Source organism: Lynx canadensis, chromosome A1, assembly GCF_007474595.2.
Source record: "Lynx canadensis isolate LIC74 chromosome A1, mLynCan4.pri.v2, whole genome shotgun sequence".
In the NCBI taxonomy this organism is placed as follows: Eukaryota; Metazoa; Chordata; class Mammalia; order Carnivora; family Felidae; genus Lynx; species Lynx canadensis.
The window spans coordinates 25072307-25099249 of record NC_044303.2 but is presented as its reverse complement, the minus strand read 5'-3'; the positions used below and the strand labels follow the sequence as shown (position 1 = coordinate 25099249).

At 47.9% G+C, this 26943-nt stretch overlaps 1 protein-coding gene across 2 annotated transcripts; it reads left to right on the top strand.

Annotated features, from left to right (window-relative positions):
- The first annotated feature begins 618 nt into the window (after positions 1 to 618).
- On the top strand, positions 619 to 13641 carry CBY2 (chibby family member 2). 2 transcript variants are annotated; one of them, XM_030333910.1, is made up of 3 exons: positions 619 to 692; positions 980 to 1061; positions 12424 to 13641. In XM_030333910.1, exons 1-3 carry the CDS (start codon positions 619 to 621, stop codon positions 13639 to 13641), a joined length of 1374 nt encoding a protein of 457 aa, XP_030189770.1. The 2 variants fall into 2 exon arrangements, with proteins under 2 accessions (XP_030189770.1, XP_030189844.1); XM_030333984.1 differs by lacking the exon at positions 980 to 1061 and having other exon boundaries at positions 12423 to 13641.
- The last annotated feature ends 13302 nt before the right edge of the window (positions 13642 to 26943 follow it).

Below are 26943 nucleotides of genomic sequence, written 5' to 3'. Positions count from 1 at the left end.
ATCTTTTATAATAAAACTAATGGTAAATAAAGTGTTTTCCTGAGTTCTGTTAGCTATCCTGGCAGATTACTGAAGCTGAGGGGGGGGGGGGGTTTGTGGGAACCCCCAATTCATAGCTGGTCAGTCAGAAACACTGGTGGCCTGGGAGTTACAACTGGTGTCTGAAGTGGGGGCTGTCTTGTGGGACTGAGCCCTTCAACTTAGGTGACCCGACACCAACTCCAGGTAGAACGTGTCAGAATTGAATTGAATATAGGACAGCCAGTTGGCCTCAAAGAATTGGAGAATTGGTTGGTGTCAGAAAATATCTCAGGCTACATATCTTCCTTTGGTCTAGAATGAGTTCAGTTTTGGTGTCTTCCTTCTTGAGTGATACAACTCCAAGTAGAAGATGCTACCTTTAGAGAGAGGATAGGGCTCTCGGCCCATCTGGGCAGTGGGGAGGTGAATAGGATGACCAAACAGGGGGCTGGCGTTTGGATTATCGTGTGTCACATTCACCTTGATCAGTAAGCTGGACACAACCAGGGTGAGCTCCTTCTGACTGTTAGATGCCTCATTCCCACCTGTGATACTCAGAGAGCCCATGAGCCCTGCAAAACACCATATTGTTTTGTGATGTCACCTCTGGAATGTTCTGAGTGTTTTGGTGACCAACTCCTGCACAGGACCTATACCCGGCACCTAACACTGCTATGGCTTTTTACTTGAGGTGGAAGTAATAATCTTAGCAAAGGTAATAGGTTTGGGCATCTCTGCTCCTAAGACTTTTTGGCGGCCCTTGACCCCAATGTGTCTTAATTTCTTAAAATCACATCTTATCAGATGCCATCTTCATATGCTTTCAGACTCAGATTTTCATAATGTACATAAGTGACGAGAGGGGCTAAGTGAGTAGAAAGTCTCTTGTTTTTCAGGTGAGCAACTGAGGCTCAGAGGACGGACTAGGAAGCAGAAATCTTATTTTCTCTTTTCCACAGCACTCAAGGCCAAATTTTACAAGAAAAAGAGATACCAGGTCTGAAAGCCTAGAAATTCCCATCAACGTGGTTCTCCCTCAGGTAGGGATATTCACAGAAGGGTGTAACTTAGTTGTAGCCAGAACAACTCACCCCTTTCCAAACTTGGGCAAGATATGTAGGATAAGCAGCATAGTCAAGGCCTCAGATTCAAGTTGCCAACCAGCCATGTGCCGGGCAGTGGCGGCGGGGAGTGCGGGGGCGGTTGCTTATCCACTCTGGGTCTTGGGCTTGTCATCCCTCAAATGAGGAAGGCGGGTTTGGCGACCTGGTAAGACCTTTCAGTCATCATAACACTTAAAGTTTCCATGACGCTCTGGAATAAGCCCTTCTTCTCAGACTTAGATCTTTTGGGGCTTGCTGTTGTACAACCACCCTGGAATTCTGGGGTCGGGTGGGGTGGGGGCGAACGAGCACTGGGACCTGGAACCAAATTCACACGACCGAATCCATTAGGCAGAAAAGCTAGGACGCGGGCCAAAAGGTACATGGTGCTTTGGAGATGCCAAGAGAATCGGGCCTGCCGCATACCAAAGGTAGAGTGGAAGGGGGACTCAGGACGGAGGCCAATGAGTGGGTGAAGTGTTGGCAGGCTGGAGAGTCTGAGGTCTCCTCCTGCTAAACAGCCATTTCCTTGGTGGGGTTCTCCTGACTGGATTGTTTCCACTGCTGCTATGTCACAAAGGGGGCAGCCTTACTTCTTCAGAGTCACCTGAGGGCCTGTTGGAAGATGATGGCGGTGCAACCAGAGGGGCTGAAATGTAGGGTGGAGGAATCCAGTGCAGAGGTAACTACCTGAAAGCTCCATACGGGGATGTGTAGGGACAGGATCGATCATTAGTGGGCATCATATCTATCTATCTATCTATCTATCTATCTATCTATCTATCTATCTATATCTATCCAGATATATAGATAGATATGGATAGATAGATATAGATATCTATAGATAGCTATAGATAGATAGATATAGATATCTATAGATAGCTATAGATATATCTATCTAGATATATATACTATATATAGATATCTATCTATATAGATATGTATAGATATAAATACATAGCTAATATGTGTATATACATATAATAACATATTTAATGTAGAATTACATATATAATATAAACTATATAATTATATATAGTAAAATTATACATACGTTTTCTAAAGCCGTCTCGGGGCCCCTGGGTGGCTCAGTTGGTTAAGCGTCCGACTTCAGCTCAGGCCGTGATCTCACAGTCTGTGGGTTCGAGCCCCGCGTCGGGCTCTGTGCTCACAGGTCAGAGCCTGGAGCCCGTTTCAGATTCTGTGTCTCCCTCTCTCTCTGCCCCTCCCCTGCTCACGCTCTGTCTCTCTCTGTCTCAAAAGTAAATAAAAACGTTAAAAAAAATAAAAAAAAAAATAAAGCCATCTCAAGGATTTTCAGAAGAATAGGATTAGAAAGAAAACCTTCAGCATTCTTTCAACAGGTAACAATCTAGGCAAGTATGTTCAGCAGGAGGGAGAAACAGGACACAAAAACATCCCAGCTATTTGTTTTCAAGTTATCCTTATAACTTTATTTTTTTTTTAATTTTTAAAATGTTTATTTTTGAGAGAGAGAGAGAGAGAATGAGCGGGGGAGAGGCAGAGAGAGAGGGAGACACAGAATCCAAAGCAGAGTCCAGGCTCTGAGCTGTCAGCATAGAGCCTGACGCGGGGCTCAAACTCATGAACTGTGAGATCATGACCTGAGTCGCTTAACCGACTGAGCCACCCAGGAGTCTGTCCTTATAACTTTGTAATGGGCAGCCACTTCATCAGTTTCAGCTCATGAAGCTTACAATACAAAACTTCGTCCTGGTCATCAGACGGCATGGTTTCCCCGTAGGGTTCCTACGGCTCTTAGGAACTTGTTTTAGGTCTGATTCTATCCACTGAAATGCCACGTAGTTCTGCTGACCACTACTCCCCCCGAGGGTGGGTTTGCTCCTTTGGTTTGTTCACAGCCCACGTAAATCACTGTCTGCATCACTAAGGGACGGGAAGAGGGTGCCAACCTGGGGGTGGGGGCAGGAATAGGATCTGAAATCGGGATCACGTGACGGAGAGGTTGGAAAAAGTCTTGAATCTACACCTGACGTAACTCTTCCTGCTTAGCTCCCAGAAACAGGCCAGCGTGAAGGAGCAGAGAAGGGGAATAAAACTGGGGGGGGGGGTGGCTTAAGGAAGCTCAAGCTTGTTCTGGGGCCATATCGACCGAGTGCTGATTCGATCATGTGGCCGTGCGAGTGTGAGGTACAGATTGCACAAGCGTGGGAGCCGGGAACCGCAGCCGCCCCTTTAGTAATGGCAGAGCTAGAGTTAGGGACTTTGAGCCCAGGCCAGTGCCCACTCTCACTCCGTCACACGCCAGGCATGTGCCACCAGGCTGGGCCTGGCCGCTTCTCAGCTCCCTGTTTCTTCTCTCGCTCTTAGGAAATAGCGCCTCCTCTCTCTGCATCCCAACTGCTTGTCCTTAGCTCCCTGAGGGTGTCAGCCACACTGCTGCTTTATTCTGGGATCCGGTCCGTCTTGTTTAGAAGGGAATTGCGACAGCAGCTCTGTGTCTCCAGAAAGTGCCTCGGGCCTCCCAATCGCGTTGGGCATTTGGGCTTCTCAATTACCCGGCAAGTGCCGGTGGTTCACTATTTGTTCTCACCCTCAGGTCTTTTCAGGTCTTATTGATTTCCAGTTTTTCTTCTCACATTAAATATTTGTGTTTTCTGATCTATTTCCCAACAGCGCATTAACTTGCCAGCCATCAATGCTATTTCCTGCCCGAGCCAGCTGACCTGGTTCCCTTTGCACATAACGATTCCATTCTCTCGGGCTTCCTTATTTCCCCAATGAGTGCTAGCAGTGCGTCTCGTGAAGGCATTGTTTATGGCTGGATCATTAATGAAGGGTCTACACCAGACCAGAACGAGCTCCAACAGCACCCTCCAGTGCCCCGTGCAAGCCTCTTATTCCCATTCTCCTTTGTTAGGGCTTGTTCTTCAAGAACAGGGAGCTATGGAATCTGCCCACAATACCCACGTCTCTCCCCATTTGAGTAACTTTTAGGAGGAAGATCTCAGGAGATTGCATGTTAAACAATTTGCTGACATTTATTTGATCACCTACGATGGCATCTTTTCCTTATTGCTGTCAACTGTATAATTCTCTCAAAATCGATCACATGGGCCTGGGAATCATCCTCTTACCTGTTAGCATTTATTAAAACCAACGTCGGCCGTATCGGGGTACTAGGCAGCTGAGTTAATTTCACAGTATGATGACACCCGGCCCTTGTCCCTTCATCTGAAAATTAGCAGCATACCCAGCTCTTCCTTTCGGCATCCTAGGGATCTCAGCTTCACGTACCTGAAAAATACCTCAGATGGCCAATGTTCTTTGCTGTAACCCTCAATAATGCTGGGAAAGTAGGTGTTTAAAAAAACCTGGTCAATAGGTTTTGAGTCTGCTGGGGCATTTGAATGCCTCTTCTGGTCTGTGGTAGCCGTAGTTTTCCAGGAGCAGAGAGCACTCTAGAGTACGTCAGCTACACCTGCCTAGTTACTGTCCAGTCCTCCCCAAACGCTTTAGATGGAAGGCCACCAGCCTCAGACACTGCACCCTGGAAAGTCCCACTCAGAGAGTCCTGGTCCTTAGAAACTCCATGGATCTCCCCCTTTGTTCCCTGCCCTCCCCCCCTCCCACCCCCCACCTTCCTATTGGCCGTTCTTCCTCCATGTTCTCCATTTGCTGGAGGCCAGTGATCTGACAAAGGCACTCAGTGGTTGGTGATTTCAAGCATTTTCCTTGCAAGACCACTTGCATTGACAAAGGAGATGCTGGGGTTGCCAGGACAGCTCAGCAGTTTAAGTGTCCAGCTTCGGCTCAGGTCATGATCTCATGGTTTGTGGGTTCGAGCCTTGCATTGGGCTCTGTGCTGACAGCTCAGAGGCTGGAGCCTGCTTCGGATTCTGTGTCTCCCTCGTGCTCTGCCCCTCCCCCACTCTCTCTCTCTCTCTCAAAAATAAATAAACACTGAAAAAAATTAAATAAAAAGGAGATGCCGGGGAGAGGGCCAGGTCTGATGCTACGGAGGGATTTCCATTCGCAGGTGGGATTCAGGCTCTGTGAGAGAGATGTCTGTGCCCAGGACCCTTTCTGGACCCTGGCACTAAGTCGTCTTAGGTCTCAACTGGGAGCATGGTGCTCCTGAGGGTAGAGTCTCTCTGTTGTCTTCCTCACAAGGTGATGGAAAGGTCTGATGAGCCCCACGGCCAACTGTATTCCCCTTCCCGCATCCATCCTTTCAAGGAGAAGCCACACTTCTCCTCTTTCCCCTTCTGGGTCTGTATCCATACCGGAGGACATTTCCCATAGATTAGGGAAGGGACAATCTCTCCTTCATGGGAAATGTTGGTCATGGCTGCTCTGGGGACTAGAATCATGCCGCCATAGGCTCTACCTCCCAGACTTAGAAGAACCTTTCAGAGTTCTGAAAGGCCCAGACCTCTCGGCGGACCTCAAGGACATCAAGCGCAGATCAGTTTCGTCCATGATACCCAACTAGTGATACCCCTGGCTGTGGAGACCTACTGAGAAGGGGCTGGCTTCAAACATGGGCTGAGTCATCCTGGGGTTTTGTTCCTCATATGTTTGCTTAGCTCAGACGCTCGCTCCTCGGAAAGCCCAAACTTTGGTAAAGAAATACATTCGGCATTTGCTATAGTGCTTTAGGCCAGGAACGTTCAAGCCTCACCGGCAGAACGGGCCACCTGTTTGGTCCTTATGACTGCTTGTCTCCCACTTCTTGGCCTTTCACACCAGGAAGCAGGCAGAGCAGTTACGTTTAGGTTCATTTTAGAGGTGACATTCAGAGAAGCTAAGTGACTCAAGAGCACTCAAAGATGGGACTTTTGAGCCCAAAGCCACTGGGAATTCGGGGCCGCTACCTTCATTGGATTATATGTTCAAGATGGTGACAGGAAAACCAGCATGCTCGCGTGCAGGGGCCAGCCCCCTTTAAGGGCTACACGGATTGACCTGGGGTTTTGCGGAATTCACAGGGGAAAACCCCACTGCTATAGATTGGCCATCGCACGGTCACAGCTGTGCAGTTTACAAATATGAATCGAAATGAAGATAGGGCTTCACCAAAGACGCTAACTATACAAAGACAAATGAAATCACCACTTTGGCAGGCCGAAAGTGACGACAGGTTCGTGGGGTTCAATCTGATCGCCCTCTTACTTTTCAGTGCATTTCGGTTGATTAGTTCACCCGCAAGGACTCATTATACCTCCGCTGTAAGGGAAGCGTGCTGTTCTAAGTTTCCATGTCTAGGCATGTCAAAAAAAAAAGCGGGGGAGATAGGCCACTGCCCTCAGAGAACTGTAATTTATCTCTCTGGGGCGGGAAATGGGACAGGGCAGAAGAGAAGCTCTGCAAAGTAATGATACCAACACATGCGAAGTAAAACATCTGGGCCCTGTGAACAGCAAAGTAAGTTTGTGGTTTGAAGTCAGATATCCTGTTTTAAACCCTGCCTCTTGCCCCTTGCTGGCTCTGTGGTTTTATATAAAACATGATAGTTCTTCTCTGTAAGATATTACACATGAATATGGAAATCAACTAGCCTATCCTCACATAATACTCATTCAGTAAGTGCTATTTCCTTTTCCTTGTTCTAGAAATCCTCCGCTAAGGAAATCTAAGCAACTTGTCTTTTTGAATTTGCAGTCATCATCTCGGTCGCTCTGTATAAACAAAGAAAATGTCACACGTTGTCCCTTCATTGCTGAACTCTACAACAAACTCCCTGAAACAGGTCAGATGTCAGTGAGGTTGCCGTGGATGGGGGTACAGGTGGTGCATGGCAACAACAGTTGTGAATGGCACCCTCTACAGCTGGTCATTGTAGAAACCCAGCGTGGCTCTGAATCGTGTTAGCATCCACATTTTCTGGATATGGAAATGTTGGCACAGAAAGGAAACGATTTTGTAAAGGTCACGCACCCAGACGGCGTAGAGCCGGGACTCTTTTTGGGTTTTGTGATACCCGGTCGGTCCCTTGATCCCCACATCTTACAGCCTGCATTAACGTATGCTCCTCTTTGACTGCCCTCATTTGCACCCAGCGATAGTTGGTACTATTCACTGAATTTTCAAACTGACTGGAAGTTCCTTGGAGGCGGGTGGGGTCTGAGACTAGATGCCCGATTAATGTTAGCTGATTAATCAACATAAATGTGGATGAAGAATTGTTACAAGAACATTCAGAGTAGAAATATATTTAGGGCGAGGTGACCTTGTTTTCATAAGGCCAAGAGGGAGCCTTTCTTTATGGACTAAATCCAGCTAGGTCTGACTGGAATTGGGGAAGAAAGAATTTGTTTGGTCTTAACGTTTTCTCAAAGTCTAATCAGGGTTCTTGGCGTCTCTGAAATGCCTGCATATTTGGTATTTTTCCTCAAATCTTCTCACTTGCAGGGGAAGGTGCTGACTTGCTTTAGCCTCATCTTAGTACTATCCATAGGATTGTGAGTTTGATAAAATAGGTATATTCTTCCAATAGCCATTAAAATAAATACATGACTATTAAACGTTGTTAAACATTTTTGTGTTGTGTCTAAGACAGTAGGCCATGAGGCAACACTGGCCTTGACCTCCTCCTTGATTCTGTCTGGGAATAGGAGGGAAGATACAGGACTCAGTCATGAGAGGAGGATTTGGTTTCCTGGGGAAGAAAGTCATGGGGACCTATTAGTCTATCAACATTTTCTGGATTGGGTGCTGCGGGCGTGTAACAGAGAAGGCACAGGGTCTGCGTGGGAAGCGCTGGCCATTTAAAGGAGGGGACAAGATGTTAAGGTTGGTTGGTAAAAAGGACAGCTGGGGCTATGGCGGTGCCCATTTACAAACACGGATCCATCACTGGGCCAGGGAAAGTTAGACCAAGAGGTGATGTCACTGATCCCCATTGTACAGATGTGAAAACCAAGGTCAGAGGGTAAGAGGCACCTGATGGCATGCACAGGGATAAGGGCCCAGACTGTTCACAGCTAGGGATCCACCACCTACATATTAAGGTTTTATTTAGTGCATTTCTGCTGAGGGAGCAGTCAGAAGTTCCTGGGGAAGCCCAGGCAGAATAAAGGCAGCTGAATATGATGATTTAACAGCCATCATGGATACTCTGAACAGTGATAAACAGGATAAAGGGCTAGTGATTCCTTTTCGGACGTTCGGTTGGATGAAGACGCGTATCTCTGATTGAAACCGATCAGAAAATAAAGACAACTGGGGGAATCTGAACCCTGACTCAGTATTTGCTGATATTAAGTGATTAGTGTTAAATGTATCGTATTGTATTGTATTTGAAACATCTATTTATTTTTGAGAGAGAGCGAGAGACAGCACAAGCAGAGGAGGGACAGAGAGAGAAAGAGAGAGAGAGAGAGAATCCCAAGAAGCCTCCTCACTGTCGGTGCAGAGCCCAATGTGGGGCTCGACCTCATGAACTGAGAGATCATGAAGCTGAAATCAGGAGTTAGACGCTTAACCAACTGGGCCACCCAGGCGCCCCCAGTATTAAATTTTAAAGGGATAATAATGGTATTGATGCTTTGTTAAAAAGACGCACATTCACGTATTTATAGGTAAAATAACAGGATGTCTACACTCTGCTTTAAAATAACCCAGTGGCGGGGTGGGGGTGGTTGTGAAGTTGGGTGGACGTACAGATGAAACAAGTGTGGCCTGGCCTTGTGAGGCTGGGGGAGGGGTATGTGGACATTTATCGGGCTCTTCTCTTTTTGTGTATGTTTGAAATTTTCCATAATAAGAAGTTAACAGGGGCGCCTGGCTGGCTCCGTCGGTTGAGCGACCGACTTCGGCTCAGGTCATGATCTCACGGTCTGTGGGTTTGAGCCCCGCGTCGGGCTCTGTGCTGATAGCTCAGAGCCTGGAGCCTGCTTTGGATTCTGTGACTCCCTCCCTCTCTCTCTGCCCCTCCCCCGCTTGCGCTCTGTCTCTCTCTCTCAAAAAATAAATAAAAAACGGTAAAAAAATAAAAAAAAAAAAAGAAGTTAACAAAAAACGATCTTCACCCCCGTGACTACTGCAAGTGCTTTGATAAATCCTTGGCGATTTCCTGTGTGCGTGTTTCACACATACACGTTCGGGCAGCCAGGACTGGATTTGTGACCTCGTGGGTAAACCGGCACCGTTCATTTAACTTAGAGTCTGGAGTTTACTCCTCCCTCTGTAAAATGGCAATTACGACAACACTTTATTAAGTCAGTGTTGCGAGGGTGAAGTTAATTCGGTGGGTAGAATGCTCAGCTCAGGGCCTAACACAAAACTGGAGCTCAGTGTTTTCTTCTCAAGACTGGGATATACACTGTTGACTACAACCACAATTCCCATAGTAATGTGTTCTAGAACAGGATCCTGCTGTGATGGAGGCCCCCGTTGGCTGGAGAGGACCTCTCAAGATCCATTCCTTAGTGACTGTGGCCAATCGTCCCAGAAATCTAGGGTCAAGGGACCTTAAACTGACAAGGAAACGGGCCGTACTGCCCACAGTGAAGTTCATTCTGGTCTCAGCTTCGGCCACAAGAGCGACTGTGCTTTCCCAATTGGGAAATACGAAAACCACGGAGGCTGGATTTATTTAAAGTAAATAAGGTTCTGATTGCAGAATGTCCCTGCACCCTCACTCTCTAGAAGATTAAGCACATCCTTACAAAGTTAATGACATGTGCTTATTGCAAAGTTAATGGCATAGAACTGTGCCTTCTATTTATCTAGCTCTTTGGGTCTTGAAGAATTCCAGCCAACATTATACACCGTGCAAATTATATTTCTCTCTACGCCCGAAGACATAATGCAGATAACCTGACTTGTTTTCTATCTTCTCTATCTGTAAAATTGTGAAAATAGCCTGAGAAATGAGGACTTGATATTTGGAAAGCATTGCAATGTACTTAAGGTGAAATGCTTTGGGTGTCTTTAGAAGTAGCTATCATGATTTTTTTTTTTTTTTAATTCATTGCTGCAATTGTTACCTCTTCTCCAGGACACATTCCACCTGTTCACCACTTTTCGAATACACCTCAGAATTCTGCCATTAGCAAAACCTACTCTTCTCGATAACACCTTACATTTCTGTGGTGCTCAGCAGTTTCAAAAACACGTCTGCAATTGTTATCTCATTCAGTCCTCACAACGGGGTGGTGACCCAAACAGGGCATGTGCTTTTATTTCCACTTCACAGGCACATCTAACTGACTTTATATGTTGGAAGGTGCCTAGGGGGTCAGGGAGTCTGAGTCCTTTTTACTAGTAAAAAATCTGGATCTCAGAGAGGGTGCAAGTGATCTCCAATTTCACACCGCCCATCAGTGACAGAACCAGGATGAGAATGCTTGTGATCCCCAGTCTTAGCACGTTGGCCTTTAACCCTGGTGTAACCCCCACCTGGGCAAATGACACGTCCTACCTGGCTCCGAGCTGTCCCGAGTGCCCGCAGCTGGCATCCCTCGAGGGAGCTGGTTAGACATGGAGCTTCCTGGACCATATCCCATACTGAGTGAATCAGTCTTACAAGTAGGGAGCTCAGAAATCTGCATTTAAGACACACTCAGACGATTATCCTACACTGGGAAGTGCAATTATCGGACTTAAGCTCTGTGGCTCTGATCCCCTTTGTGATATGATGGTCTTGAGGTGTGTGGGCCACCAGCATGAATCGCTCCTTGGGAATTCCTTGGTGTCCCTTGCTGTCTTCGTTACCACATATTGAACTCTCACTGCTCAGTGATGGGTCTGTGATGGTGCCCCTCTCTTCCAGAATTACTCTCTGGGCTCTGCTTTGAGCCTAACACTGTGTCAGCGGATGTTAAAGGGCTGGAAGGATAGACTCAGGGTGGCTAAGAGTGGAGGGCGAGCCTCGGTGGGACAAGGGAGAAGGCTCGGCTGCTGGACAGCACCACTGTTTTGGACGTAACGATTTGGGTGTCTGTCGGGGTGATTCATGGTGCCCCTTTGCCCACGCCAATTGTGGGGACATATCTGCAGCTGGGGGGCGACTGAGAAGAGCGTGTGTTCCTCCACTAAGGGGACAGAAGTGTGTCAGAGCCCACGGTTAATGGTTTCATACGTTCTCTCTTTTAATCCTAAAAATATCTCTCTGAGGAAAGGCAGTAGATGTAGTTACCCCAACTTGAAAATGTGGAAACTGAAACTGAACTTGCCATATTCTTGTCACTGATCAAATCGTGGGGCTGGGGACCCAAATATCGGGTGGACTTCAAGTGAATGCCCTTCCACCTACACAACATACGTGTGACGGTCATTATTCATGGATTCGCTATTTGTGTATGTGCCCACTCGCTAAAGTTTGTAACCAGCAAATCAATACCTGTGGCGCTTTGGTGGTCATTTACAGACATGTACAGAATGACAAAAAATTAAAGTCACCTGATACACACATTCTAGCTAAGGAACCTTCTTTTTTTTTTTTTTTTTTTAAGTTTTTTTTTTAACGTTTATTTATTTTTTTGAGACAGAGACAGAGCATGAATGGGGTAGGGTCAGGGAGAGAGGGAGACACAGAATCCCAAACAGGCTCCAGGCTCGGAGCTGTGGGCACAGAGCCTGATGTGGGGCTGGAACTCACAGACCGTGAGATCATGACCTGAGCCGAAGTCAGAGGCTCAACCGACTGAGCCACCCAAGCGCCCCCAAGGTGCCTTCTTGTTTCAGCTCTCACACTGTAAAATAGTGTCCTTTTCACAGTTTATTTAGGGCCACATTCTTGACATTTTCGTGCTCTTTTGGGGGGTGGAGGATGATTGCACAGTTCAAATGGCCCCGTAGCACATTGCCCAAGGGCTGTCTAGTGCCCCTTAATGAAAGAAGGTGTGATGTGCCTGACAGAGAGAACATGGGTTAGATAAGCTTTGCTCTGGCATGAGTGACAGCGCTGTTGGCTGAAAGTTCAATGTTAACGAGTCAATAGTGCATATACTAAAGAAGATGTCTTTCAACAGTAATACACATAAATGCAAGGTTATGTCTCAGTTGGTTGACGAAACTGTGACTAGAGGCGGGCAGGAACCGAACCCTGCGTTTCTACCCGGGGTGATGGTCTGGCACTCGCGAATTCAGCGTTCGCGGTCACTTTCTAGACCAGAACGGCTGCAAGTAGGGGGTCGGCTGTATTTCCTTGCGAGGCCTCCGCGAAGCCAAATGCAAACGTGTCCGCCGTGGCCCGGCCGGACTATCAGACGGAGTGTCTCGTGGGGGTAAGCCGGCCTCTTACCTGGCCAGCAGCCTCGGGCTCGTCGGCTCCTTCACTAACTCTCGGCTTCCCCGCTCTCTCCCGCAGAGGGGCACAGCCGAGCCTTTCCTGAGGCTCCACAACCTGTACCCCAGCCCGCGCTGCGCCAGGCAGGCCGCCCTGCCCAGGCTGAGCCGCAGAGTGACCAGCCAGCACTCCCACCCGCTGAATCGCTTCTCCTCCGTGCCCTTGGACCCCATGGAGCGCCCCACCTCGCAGGCGGACCTCGAGCTGGATTACAACCCTCCGCGAGTGCAGCTCAGCGACGAGATGTTCGTCTTCCAGGACGGGCGCTGGGTGAACGAAAACTGCCGCCTGTACAGAGAACTGTACTTCTCTCCGTCGTCCTCTTTCCACCACAAGCTGCACCACAAGCGGCTGGCCAAGGAGTACCTGCTGCAGGAGGAGAACAAGGCGCTGCGCGAGGAGAACAAGGCGCTGCGCGAGGAGAACAGGACCCTCCGCAAGGAGAACAGGATCCTGCAGGTCTTCTGGGAGGAGCGCAAGGCCACGCTGGGCCGGGAGGAGAGCAGGGCCGCCTCGCCGCTGCTGCACAAGGACAGCGCGGCCCTGGAGGTGGCGAAGGACGCGGCCTTGCAGATGCACCGCCTCCAGGAGGACAGCAGCTTGCAGCTCCTCAGGGAGGAGAACAGGGCCCTGCGACAGCGGCTGGAGCAGAGGAAGGCCTACTGGGGCCCGGCGGAGGAGAAGGCAGGCCCCGGGGAGGAAAGCACGGCGGTCCCCTCGGCCCACGAGGAGCTCCCCGGCCCCGGGCTGCTGCCGGACCAGGGTACAGGCCTCTCCTCCGCTTTCGAGGAGTCCAAGGGGCCCTCGCCCCCCCAGGACGACTCCAAGACCCTCCGCGTCCTGCGCCAGATGGTCAGCAACCTGTCCGGGTCTTCCGGGGACGAGGAGAGCAAGGCCGGCCCCGGCCTGGCTGACGGGAGCCAGTCCCTGGAGCTGCTGAGGGAGATGCACCAGGCGCTGCAGGCCCTGCGGGAGGAGAACCAGGACCTGCAGGTCCTCCGCGAGGAGAACCGGCTGCTGCGGGAGGAGAACAGGGCCCTGCACGCGCTGCGCGAGGAGCACCGCGTCTTCCAGGAGGAGAACAAGGCCCTGTGGGAGAACAAAACGCTGAAGCTGCAGCAGAAGCTGGTCATCGACACGGTGACCGAGGTCACCGCCCGGATGGAGATGCTCATCGAGGAGCTCTACGCCTTCGTGCCGGCCAAGAGCAAGGACCCCAAGAAGCCCAGCAGGGTCTGAGGCCCCCCGCCCCCCCCCAGGAGCCCTGGGCACGTGACACCCAGCCAGACAACGTCTCCTGCCTTCCATTCGTCATCCCCGCCTCCCCCCAACAGGTGGCCCTCGCAGAAGAGCAGGGCTATCCTCTTCCTCCACTCAGAGAAGCAATAAAAGCATGGGGAGGCCGGCCGGTTAACATCAGCGTGCCGCTCTGGCTTCTTTTTCTTTCTTTTTCCGGCGGTTTTGGGTTCACAGCAGAAGTGAACAGAAGGTACAGAGAGTTCCTGTATACCCCTGCCCACCCCACCCCATGCACGCCCAGCCCCCTCCCCTGCTTATCAACATCCTCCTCCAGGGAGGTGCATCCTTCCAGCTCATGAACGCGCATTAGCACATCGTTATTGCCCGAAGTTCCTGGTTTAGATTGTGGTTCTCGCTCAGGGTTGTATATTCTGTAGGTTTGGACAAATGGGTAATGACATGTATCCATCATTATAGTACCAGAGTATTTTCACTGCCCCCCCCCCCCCCCCCCCCAATCCTCTCTGCTCTGCGCATTCACCCCTCCCTCCGCACCGCAGGCAACCACTGATCTTTTTACTGTCTCCACAGTTTTACCCTTTCCAGATGTCATAGATTGGAAACCCACAACATGTAGCCTTTTCAGGGTGTCTTCTTTTGTTTAGCAAAGTGCGTGTAAGTTTCCTCTATGCCTTTTCATGCCTTGGTAGCTCATTTCCTTTCTGGGCTGAGGAATATCGCGTTGTCTGGAGGGACCACCGTTTATTGATTCACCTTGGACATCTTGGTTGCCTCCACGTTTTGGCAGTCATGAATCTGTCTTCTTTTGTCTCCCCCCCCCCAAGTCTTGTCTTTCCTTATTGTCTGTTTTTCACTCCCCCCTCCCCTTTTCCTTCATTTTTTCTCCTACTCCTGTCCTCTTTCTCCCGTCTGTCTTTTTCTCTCGTCACCTTCAATTTCTGAAGTTCTGGCAATGGAGGATGGCCTGTGGGAGAAGAGGGCACTCAAGGCGAGGGCTGTTCAACTGCACTGCTATTGACACTGGGGGCTGGTAAGTCGTGGGGGGCTCTCCTGCATGTTGTGGGGGGGTTTGTCAGCATCCCTGGCCTTTGTCCTCCAGATGCCAGTGACAGTTACCCAATCCCTAGTTGTGACAACCAAGTCTGTCTCCAGGTACTGCCATGCACCCCCTACCCCCAACATTGCTCTAAGTTTCTCAAAGCATATTCTCTGAGACACTAGTCCTTGACACGCTCTGAGACAATGAGGGCTTCCATGGGGAGAAATGCTGCCACGATCCTCTCCAGCAGATTCATAATCACACTCCAACTTAAAGGATCTGAGAAGTCCTGCAATGAAGAAATCTGCTTAACTTTGGTGAACCCAGAATAGCTCAATTTTACTTGATCTTGAAATCGCTTTTTATGTTACCCTGCTGTTCTCCCAGTTTGGGAAGGGGTGCTCTGTGCCTTCCCCACCTCTAGGCTTACCTCCCTATCCCTGGGTGCTGGCTACTTACTCATGGTTCACACCTCCTGGTTGGATATAAGTGGTGGGGCAGGTGGCTACTAGGCTTATGGGAGGGAGCTACAGGGGCTCAAAATTTAGCGTCCTGGGCTTTGACTTCCCATTTCAAAGTTGGACATAGTGTAGAGCCAAGAGGTTGAAAGGAACCCTCGGGTGACCATAGAGGGAATGGGGCCAAGGTTCCCAAACTCTGCTGTGTGGTATTGGGTATGACTGGACAGTGGGAGTGATTCCAGTCTGCAACAAAGTTGAGGAATCACAGGGGTCCCTGAGGTAAGCTGACTTACCTCAGTATCATCTCTGTTCGCTAGTAATGGGTCTCTGTGAGGAGGCAGGTGTGAGGGAAAGAAGGAATTTACCCGTTTTGCTCATGGGAAACTGTTAGGACAGATAAGAGTTTGAGACTGGAATATTCCCACACCTAGTCTATCGTTCACGCTAGCTAGATTTCTGAGCCTTGAGTAAGGTCCAGAAGGTGAGGGAAAGGCAGTTGCCAATCACTTTTCATCCCTGTGATTCTCAGTACCTATGAGGCAGCCATTATGGTTTCTTCTACAGCTATAGAAACCGGAGTGCCAAGGATTTTCCAGAGGCTAGCCGGCTACGAAGGGCCAAACTGGGACTTCCGTACAGACCTAATGACTGCAGATCTCAAACTCCTGTTAAATCACATTGTCGAGTGAACCTGGGCCCCAAAAATTACGTTTAAAAATGGCTTCCGTGCTTATAGTTCAGATTTGGGAAGTTGTCGAGTCTTAACCAAAATAGCATCAGAGATTCCAGATGAGGGAGAACAACGATAGGAGTGTTTTCTCTTACCATTCAGTGACGACACATCTATCTATTCTGTACCCAGGGGCAGAGGGGCCTGATGGGCACGCGGAGGCTCAGTGATTCATTCCCAGGTTGCCACCAAAATCTAACAGGAAGTTGTTGCTAATGGGCCTCTGGCCCTTTGCAGTTTTTTTTTCTCCATTTGGTAAACGCATCACGAAGGCATCGTGATATGCCATACTTTGTTTAGGGCAATGTCATAACCCCAGGGTGTAGGGTTTTGTTTTTTTTTTTTTTTTTTTTTTTTTCCCTTCATTTATTTGATGAAACCAAATTGATTTCTGCGATTCTGGACAACTGGAAGACAAAAGGCAGACTCTCCCCGTGTTTGTGTTACAAATATTAGCTTGGATTCATCTACACAACAGCAGCTGGGGGCTTCCTTGCAAGCTGAGGGCGCTCAGAGGACTTAATACTATTTAGCAGTGTCAACTTTCTCTGTCAAGCAGAATCTAAATGGGTGAAAAATTAGCAAGACAAACCATAAAATGTCATTTTTATGGAGTGGGGAAGAGTTACTTCAAAACAGTGTTTCATTGCATAGCGCAATCTGTCACAGATAAGCTCACATTCCGTGGGAGCTAATTTCTTATAGAACAGTGGGAATTTCGTTCTTCAAGGAGCACTTCCTTGAAACGTCTCTGCTGCTTTTTCAGCTCTCTGTTGGCCTCAAGTCCCTCACTAATGTATGAGGCTGTTTTCTCTTTGCAGGGAGGATTTTGGCTGCAAGCCTCTGAGGTTTGCCTTTGGAGAGCCGAGCATCCTCCCTCTCCCATTTGGCCCTTGGCCTAGCTAACTGGCACTCTTGGTTGCTGGGGTCAACTGAACCCACCTGCTGAATTGGCTGAATCCTGCCCGTAGCCCTGTGTAGTGCCCAATAGTGAGACATCAGGTCGAATAGAGAAGAACATCCACAGCCTAAAACAACTAGCTAGTTCATGGAAACTGTGGTTGCCCAGAATTCATTCAGGGGAAGGGAATTCCAGTCGGAGAATCACCTAGGCGAGGACAGTGGTTGTGAGCTTACCAGAGAGTGCCAACGAGAGGGACCAGAATCAAAACAACTCGGAAGAAAATCTTGTTGGCTTTGGTACGCTCAGATTCTGTTCTTGAACTCTTCCCTTTGCTAAGGGCTTTTCGCGAAACGGGGCGACCTCGGTCTTCATGTGGCGAATGCTTGCCGTGGTCCTGTGTGACACTGGGCAGCATGGGAAGTGGCTGGCACGAGGGCAAGGTGTCTGATGGAGGAAGGTGGAGACCCTACGCCCTCAATAACCATCAGCTCATTGTCCTTGGAGTTGAACTTTTGATTCATCAGATGGAAAATGGCTCTTAGTGAAAGGCCAAGTCATTTTCGGAATATTCTGGATATACCAACAGGAGCTGCTGGAAACCACGTTCTTTCCGGTGAATGGGATTTCCAGCCCCTGAGTTGTTTGTAGGGCACAGAATGTTTGTGTTTGGAGCAGCCCGCCCCCTTCCTCATTCACATGCGAGTCTTCTGCAGCCTGAGCTCTTATCAGTTTCTCTGGGTAAATAGTTCTTTCCAAATTCTGTGCCTTCTTTGTTCACTCACACAATGGCCTTTGTAACCAAGAACAAAGTTAGGAACAGGTGACAGATTATTTTTAATGCTGTCAGGACAAGTGGCTGTTTAATTTTTTGACATTTTCTCTCTAGAAGCCTGCTTTTGTTCTTTGCGGATCGGGTGACTCAGAGCTATCAGAAATCCTCACGCCTTGGCAAGACTAAGTCCAAATCTTTTTCAGAAACTGGTCAGTCGTCATTTGGGAACACTGTGTGGAACAGAGTAGCATTGCTTGGTTGTCAGTTACTTTTTGTGGCCCTATGATTGGGTTGTCCTGACCTTTTCCCTCATTTCCTTCACTCATTCAATCCATCACCCGGTCCTACTGTTCCTGTCTCCTAAACAGCCCTTGGATCTTTCTACCTTTTTCTGTTCCCATGAGTGTGACCTTAGTCCTGGCCACCAGCATCTTCTGGGTGACTCTGCCTTGATTTCCAGACCTTCAAGGTTACTTTCAGCCCTTTTTCCGTGTTGCAGCCAGACTGATTTTCTTAAATGTGTGTATGCTATCCCACTATTTCCTTATTTAAAATTCATCTCTAGCTTTCCGTGGTCCTGAGGATCAAATAAAACTTTACCCTGGGTCTCTGACTTGAGTGTGGATGCTACTTTATATTCTTCTGGCCTTTTCAATTCAATTACGCATCACTGTTTCTCAGGGTCCCCAGTGGGCTCATTCAGAATTCAACATAATTTAACCAAATGGCCTCCTTGTCTCTTGGAGATTACATCCAGAGAGGAGAGATTCCTCCTCCTGGGAAGGGCCGGCAGAGCTCCAGGGAAGATGTACTCGGACCAGTGAGGAAGGGTGGGGACACCTGGGCTGCCATGCGGTTGGTAATGGATCTTCCGTGGTCACGATCAGGCTGTTGGGTGAAGAGCCCGGTAACTTCCCACCTTGCCTTGTCTTTGGTGAAGATCACCTACTCTGAACCGCTCTGTACCCGCGGTGTAGAATTCAGAGCCAGACTTCTGGGTACATAGCTAAGCTCCACCGCTTACTCTGAGACTTTGGGCAAGCCACTTAACCTCTCTCTGTCATGGTTTCCTCTTCTGGTGAAAGCAAGTGGCACCTGCTTATCTCAGTTAGTTGTTGTTGCATCATAAACCCATTCCAAAACTTAGTGGCCTCTGAACCACTTGTTTAGTTGGGCTGGCTTCAGCGGGGCAGTTCTGGTCATGGCTGGGCCCGCCCCACCTGTGGTCAGCCGGCAGGTTGTCAGGTGACTCTGCTTCCGGCGGGTGGCCGACGGCTAGCTCTCCTTGACATGGCGTCTCGTCCTCCAGCGAGTTGTCCCAAGCTTCGTCTCATGGCAGAGGCAAGGGTCCGAGAGAGAGAAAGAACAGCATGCAAGGTCTTTCGGAATCTAGGCCGGCACTGGTCTGTCCTTACTTCTACTGACCACACCCCGTGGGCGAAAGCAAATTGTGAGGCCAGTCCAGATTCAGGGGGTGTGAAGGGCACTTCACCTCTTCATGGACATAGGGAAGCCACTGAGTAGGACCATCGATCCACTGAATCTATCCTACTACTTTATAGGTTGTTGTGGGGATTAGGTGAGAAAATATACAGAAAGTGCTTAGCACTGAGACTAGTCTGTGGTCAACGCTCAAGAAGTTGTATCCACTTTTATCAGAATAATCACTTTTATGCGTATCTTTAAGAAAATGGGTAGAAATTAGAACAATTCACAGAAAACTGCTTCAGCGATTTGTGAGAGTTTTGTAGTTTGTGTAGCTAGAACAATAATAATAGTAATAATAATTATATATATAGTATTATATATATTATATATATTATTATATTATTATTATAATTATTATTATTATTTGTGGTACTGGAAGACTAAAGTCAGCACCTGAGCTTCTCGTTATGCTCTTAGACGCAGATTTTTTGGCGAGGATTGAATACGTTAACGCATGAAAAATGATTAACTCCGCATCTGGAATGTAATAACCACTAACTAACTAATGGCAGCTATGATTATTATATGACCGCAACAGGGTCAATGATTTGGACAAAACCTGCCTTTTTCCCAGCCCCACTTTATTGCTAAAACAAATGAAGATTGGTTTAAAATGATTGCCGAGAACTCCGATCTAACAGGTGGTCAAGGTATGGCGCAGTAGAACGGAGCTTTATGATGGAGATTTGTCACTCACGTACCCATAGAACGAGCCCCACACCTTCATTATGCAGCTTCCCTAGATCAATCGTGGCCAGTCTTCAGTTATTCTCCCCCACTTTCTTTCTTTTGCTAATCTTTAAAAGCAAATCCCCGACGTCACATCAATACTTCAGGATGTATCACTGATAGACATTTTGATTCATTTTAAGGAGACCTAGCCACCCTATGATTGTCATATCTATAGCCAAACTAACCCGATTCTTAAATATCACCTAATACCCAGTTCATAATAAAACTTCCCCCATTGTCTGTGTGATTCAAACTAGATCCATATGTTATGTAAGAAACCTAAGTTTGTTCCACAGGAGGAGAATTCTGTGCAGTTCTTGGCAGCATCCAGAATTGGCTAGTGTTATTCGAAGCCCGGCCTGCCGAGGACCCGAAACGCACCTGATGCACGCAGAGAAGGTGGACGAATGTGGTTTCCTGAACCTTTTTTGCATCTTCCAGGAAGTGTTAATGCTACCATTTGGTGGGTCTAAAGCCACACTGATTTAGAACTATTCAGAAAGGTGCTCCCGAGAGCTGTGATGCGGGATGCCCCAAGATTGCTCACGGGTTAGCTTCATTAACCTCAAGGTCATTGGAAAGAATAGAGACCCACGTTGTTACCTTGACACCTGAGATCTGGGTAAGAATAGAAGCAAGAGACTTGCTCAAGCTGAGGAAGGACCCCCACAGTGTGCTTAGATCCTGCAGATGGCAACTGGCCCCAAGCTATGGAGAACTTAATGTCAGGCTGTCACAGAAAACCAGACTTATTCTTAACATCTTTAAATTGTATCTCTTTAAGGGTGTTGGCTAGGCTAGTCAGAGCTGGGGAAAAGAAGAGGGGATATGCCAAGAACCCTTAGTGAGGGTGTGTCTGCAGTAGAAAAATCTTAAAAACACAAACACGCTAGCTCTATATGTGTGGTGAGATTAACGGGGAAAGATCTTAATCTTTTGGACAAAATAGATTTGTGTATTTATACATTCATCCAACACCTAGGCTAGAAACCAGAGAGCCATGCTGAGTCCAAGCTCTCTCTCTCTTCCTACATGTAATAAATCACCAAATTTGGCCAGTTTTACCTCCTCAGAATTTCCTGAACTTGTCTCTTTCTCTTTATCTGTACAACCATCGACCCACTTCCCTTATCGGCTCTTGCCTAATCTGTTGTGGTCTAATCCTAGATAAGTCCGTTTTCCACCCTGCAGTCATAGTGAGCCATTAAAAAAATTTTTTTTAACGTTTATTTTTATTATTGAGAGACAGACACAGAGCATGAGCAGGGGAGGGGCCGAGAGACGGAGAGACACAGAATCCGAAGCAGGCTCCAGGCCTTGAGCTGTCAGCACAGAGCCCGACGCGGGGCTCGAACTCACAAACCGCGAGATCATGACCTGAGCCGAAGTCGGACGCTTAACCGACGGAGCCACCCAGGTGCCCCCAGAGTGCGCCATTTAAAACATGACTTGGACTCTGTTATCACTCTCCTTTAAAGCTTTGAATGGCTCCTTATTTCTTTCTGTGGACCTTCCACACCACAAATGCTGGACTGGATTATGGGTGTGCAGAAATAGTGATCCCTTTAGCTCAAAGGGTGGCCCAGTTGGGAACAGCCTCATTTATTTCCTCCCATATTCCACTCAGGTATGATTTACTACGCGTGCCACCGTGGGAAGAGGCTTAGGGAATGAAATCCAAGCTGCTCAGACCTCTCTCCTCTCACTGGCTCCCCCTCTTGTGACTCCCGGCCCTGTGAGGGAGCAGTATGGAGCTGTCTTCAGCCTTCTAGAGGTCATTCTTTGCTCACGCAGGTCTCTGCATCTGGAACGTGTTTTGGCCCCTTTTGTATCTTGTAAATTTTATTCATCGTCCAAGACTCAATTCAAGAATCATTTGCTTCAGGAAGTGTTCCCAACCTTTAAGCCTAGGCCAAGGGTCCCACTTTTGTGTCTTCCCTGTTCCTAACCAATGGGCTATTCTCCTACCAGATCAACTCACCATATTACCGAGACATAGTTTGATTTTGTGTCTGTCCCTCCTTCCAATCTTACGGTTCCTTGAGAACAAGGTTAATCATCGAGAAATTCCTACTGCCCGGTACAGGGCCTGGCACACAGTAGGTGCTCAGTAGATAAAAAACACAAGGGATCGTGTGGAGGACAGCCGTGATACCCCTCGGCTGGCAGTTTAGCTCTCAACCCAATGTTTTCATGCCCTTTGCTAATGGGGTCTGATTTAAACTGTCCACCGGCACAGGATCATGAGGTCCAAAAATATCAGGAGACTGAAGTCAACATCATTGAAAACATATAGTGGAACACTTCTCTCTCAGCAGTCCTACTGTTTTTAACAGCAGCAGATGAGAAGAAACATGGCATTCCAAGCAGGGAGACAGAAAAGTGAGAATCGCTGCATTAGAAACGAAACCTTCCGACACTGACATGGCCTGTGGTTTGTATCACCACCTTCGCAGCCCCGAGGATTGAGTGTTATTTCCGTTGTTAGAGTTTGTAGGCTATCGCCTGGTAGAAAATAGCCATTTCCAAGATGAGATAGACGTAAAGAGACTGGTACCAAATCAAGATTGGAGTGCGATGCTATCGTTTGTAGTGAGCGGAAGTTGGTAAAAATCTCACATCTTGATCTTGCAAACACACACGCACACTTGAGTTGGGGGGGGGGGGACATGCTCCTTTTAGAGCTCAGATTTGTGGGAGCCCAACAGGGGCAGAGATGTTCACCCAAGACTCTGTGTTTAGAGCTTGCCAAGATAGAGATGCCCTCCTTTGGCAACCATTAGGACAGCATGGTTAGGTCGCAATGGTGTGTCTGCTTCGCTGATCATCCTTGGTGGAACAATGGTCAGGGAGGGAGGAGTGATGCTTCCGAATATTTGAGTAAGAAAGAAGACAGAGGAGTTGCAGCAGTGATTTTGCTAACGGGCCCTCTCGGTAGGAAAGAGTTAGCTTTGACTTGACGGCGTATTGCGTTCTGTGGGAAGGTGAATCAGAGAGCTTGTCTGTATCCCATCCGCTACGTACAACAGAGCCTGACGGTGTTAGCAAGGGAAGACGTGATCATCACAGCCTAACTCATTTGTCTGATTTCCGGGGCTCTAGGGGTTTGCTAAACGTTCAAAGTAGCGAGATTTTCTTCCCCATTAACAAATTTCAGGATCCAAGAACTGAAACGCTACAATACACTGAAAAACAAAACAGAACACCCAAGTCTGTCTTAAACTGAGCAAGTGGAGGTGGCAGTATGAAAAAAATGATTATGGATAGGAGGGAAAACATGACCCCAAATCTCATTCGAACCCTAAATCTTACCCCATGTTACCAAAGTTCTGCCTTCTCCGTGACTATACCTGATAAAGACTGCCCAGTAACCGTGACTGACATCTTTCAATATGGGACAGATTTGATGATATGTGTATGCATAGCTGTATGAAGTTATCATTCGTCATAAAGGGCTAGAGTATAGCTAGCTACAGTGCCTTAATATATATAAAATAACACATTGCCCATGCCTCCATTTATGGCATATGCACATAATTTTTATATGTGTATATATAGTTTCAAGAAAAATGAAAAAAAAAAAAAATATCTTAAAAAGATCCAAAACAGAAGAGGAACTCATTAAAACATGTGTCATGGGCGAGAAAGGCATGCTAATGAGGCATAAGCCAAAGGGCTATTCCATAATTTACCAAATGTTTTCTAAACACCTAAAACTGTGTTCCAGAGTCTGTTACAGACACTGGGGGTTGTCGCTGAGGTTCAGGGCAGACATGGAGTTTACATTCTAGTAGGGGAGACAAACAGTAAACAAGTAATCCTATCAGCAAGATGATCTGAGTGCCATGAAGAAATAAATCAGCTGCTGGACTAGAAGATGTGTATGGTGGTTTCAGGCAGGATTGTCAGGAGAGGCCTCTGTGAGATTTCTGAAATGTTCAGTTCCCTAGCTCTATTCCCCTATTATTTAAAATTTATGTATGTATGTATTTATTTGTTTAGAGCATGGGGGAGGGGCAGAGAAAGAGGGAGAGACAGAATCTGAGCCATCAGCACAGAGCCTGATGCGGGGCTCAATCCCATGAACTGTGAGATCATGACCTGAACTGAGACCAAAGGTTGGGCGCTTAACCACCTGAGCCACCCGGGGAACGCCTGTTCCCCTGTTGTTATAAAGGACCCTCAACAATGCGATGGGAAGGGGCGGGGGAGGGAGAACATTCTGTAGTCTCAGTCTTCTGGTAAGCCTGTGGCTTTGACCATCACAGGGGCTCCTTAGATTTCATTCACTTAGGTGGGATCGGATGGCTACAGGGGGCTGGATTTGGCTATTTCCCTTCCCCAAGGTGGGGTGGGATCTGATGAAACCCCCAGCAGGTTAGGCTCTGGTGAGATGATTTTTCTCGAGGCCTTGTTAAAAAGAAGAATAGGGGGCTCTGATGTCTTTCAAAATGGCTACTGTTTCCCCTCCCACTGTAGAAAGCATGAGGAGAATTTTCTCTGATTGTTAATGTGAGAAGCTGGCAGAACTCCTCCATGTAAAATCCCCCAAAATGTGAGGGTCCTCCATGACCAGATCCCTCTCAGAGTTGTCCACATGAGCATCTAGTAATTCCTCAATTACAGTTCCAATTTTCCTACCCTAGCACTGGACTGGTTCTCATGGAAGTTTCTGCCCCAGTAAGTTGTTGTTCTCTGTATCTTCCTTTCTGTCTCTCCAGTTTTGGGGGTGACCCCAATTCTTAACTGATCTAAGAAGAGTCGCTGATTTCCAGTTTTTAAAGACTTTTTCTTGTGAGGATGGAAGGGAACAATAACTTTTGAGGGCCTCTTTGAGATAGCTGAGATGAATGAAGAGAAAGAACTGTCATGTCAGGGGTTGGGGGAAAGACTTTTCCAGGCAGGGAGTAGCATGCTCAAAGGCCCTGAGGTAGGAGCAGACTGATGTTGGAGGCCAGAGTGGGTGAGGCAGAAGGTGAGAGGCCATGGGTTCAAGACAGGCAGGGTCTAGATCGTGGAAGGGCTGGAAGGCCACGGCGGTGGGTGGGGGTGGGGACTCTTGGGGGAAGACAGGAAGGTTTTACATTTCAAATGGAAATAACTTATTTACCTTGGAGATAAAGACAAAATTAAATGGTATGATCCTGATAACTTTCCACATACTATAGAGGTAGAGAATTTACAGTAGAAATTCCCCACATGTCATTGTGGTTTTTGTATGTGTCTCTTAGCACACTACCATGTGATTGAACAAGCACGCTAGAAGACGACCCTTATTTGCTGATGGGTATTGCTCATTCCCTAGAGCAGCTTGTGTGAAGCCTGGGTAAAATCTAATTTGTGAGGGAGATGAAGCATATTCCCTGCTAGGCCTTATCTGCAAGGGCGACTGGGCCCAAGTTCTAGGAGGGTGGAAGGTGTCTCATCCTGCCTCCTCCAGATGGCACACTGTGGCCATAGAAGATTGGTTATGAACCCACATTATGGGTCATCCAAACAACGACATTGTTGCCCTCAGAACAAACTGCCCTGTTGTGTGGGTGAGGGGGACAGAGGGAGATGGAGCTGTGGGCTAAACATGGGGCCCACCCACAGTTTGCACCTGCCTTTGGTCTCTAGAAGTCAGATCTTGGAGTCCACGGAAATCATCGTTACGGTAACTTGGTTGTCCCGCAGGTAGAGGATGTTTTCCTAACCTTGAGGTACTCCTAGGAAAGTTGAATACATTAAAAAATCTGGGTTTGTACAAAGAAGTGGACCAGCAATTGCCAGGTAAATTTGATTTGCGCAAACTTCAAGTGCAGATTTTCACAAAAGCACCTCCCTTCCTGCGCCTTCTCGCTCCCCAAGTTCGCTTCTCTCTGCGCCACGTACCTGCTGAATTCTGTGGTTCAGGTTGTGCAGATTGTTGTGTTAATCCTCCAGTCGGTTTTCTAGGTGTGTAGGATGGTTTAGTGTTGGTCTGGCTGTATTTCATGGACGCGAGACGCACAAAAAACTTCCATGCTGTTCCGCCATCTTGGCTTCTCCCCCAAGTGCAGACTTTCAGACGAGAGAACTGTTTTTCCTCACAGAGCAGTTTTCTTGTTCTTTCTGAATTATTTGAATATGGTTCCGGTGATGCATTTTACTTCTCTGTTTGTATCCCGCAGACCTGATTTAGCTTTAACCGTTTTGAGTGACAAGACTTCCACCATCTACCTATAGAAATCATTCTGCGGACTAATTTTAGTTCTTGCAGTCACGTATTTGTCTATCATTCCTTTTCTCATTTTAATTCCATGATTTCTTTATTCCATCGCATTCCTTTGTTATGTTAAACCCTCCTGTAATATTTTAGGAAACTATGATGTTCTCTCTTAAGCACGTCCAGGTGCTAGAGATGCTATTGCTGTGAGTTTTCCTCATGAGCCGCCATCCCAATTTGGGGTCTCATGAGTGTAGGCATTTGCTCTCCCTGTTCTTCCCAAGGTAGACACGCGGAGCTGGTGGGGAAGCAAGCCACAGAGAGTGCCTGGCTGCCACCTGACAGACAGTCAGCTTTCCATGGTCATGACTAGACTCTGAAGGCTCAAGGCAAGAATCCTCCCTGGCTTATTTCAGCTTCCGGTGGCTCTAGGCCTTTCTTGGCTTCTGGCTACACCGCTCTGTTCTCTGCCTCCATCTTTTTTTTTTTTTTTAAATTTTTTTTAACGTTTTATTTATTTTTGAGACAGAGAGAGACAGAGCATGAACAGGGGAGGGTCAGCGAGAGGGAGACACAGAATCTGAAACAGGCTCCAGGCTCTGAGCTGTCAGCACAGAGCCCGACGCGGGGCTCGAACTCACGGACCGCGAGATCATGACCTGAGCCGAAGTCGGCCGCTTAACCGACTGAGCCACCCAGGCGCCCCTCTGCCTCCATCTTTACACGGCTTCTCCTCTGCATTTGTGTCTTCTGTTTCTTGTAAGGACACTTAACATTGGATTTGGGGGCCATTTGGGTCATCCAGGATGATCTCATTCTGAGCTCCTAACTTAATTATATCCGCAAAGACCCTTTTATCCAAATAAGGTCACGTCCACAATTTCTGGGGGTTATGCCTGGACATAACTTTCGGGGAGCTGTCACTGACCACACTGCAGGAGTCCTGACTCTTCCAACTTGCCGTCTGT

Bases quoted from the DNA above. Each gene is read 5' to 3' on its own strand.
- CBY2 (XM_030333910.1), top strand. From the start codon at position 619: ATGTCACCTCTGGAATGTTCTGAGTGTTTTGGTGACCAACTCCTGCAC. The intron at 693-979 runs GCTATGGCTTTT...CTCTTTTCCACA, and splicing joins TATACCCGGCACCTAACACT to GCACTCAAGGCCAAATTTTA. The intron at 1,062-12,423 runs GTAGGGATATTC...TCTCTCCCGCAG, and splicing joins TCAACGTGGTTCTCCCTCAG to AGGGGCACAGCCGAGCCTTT.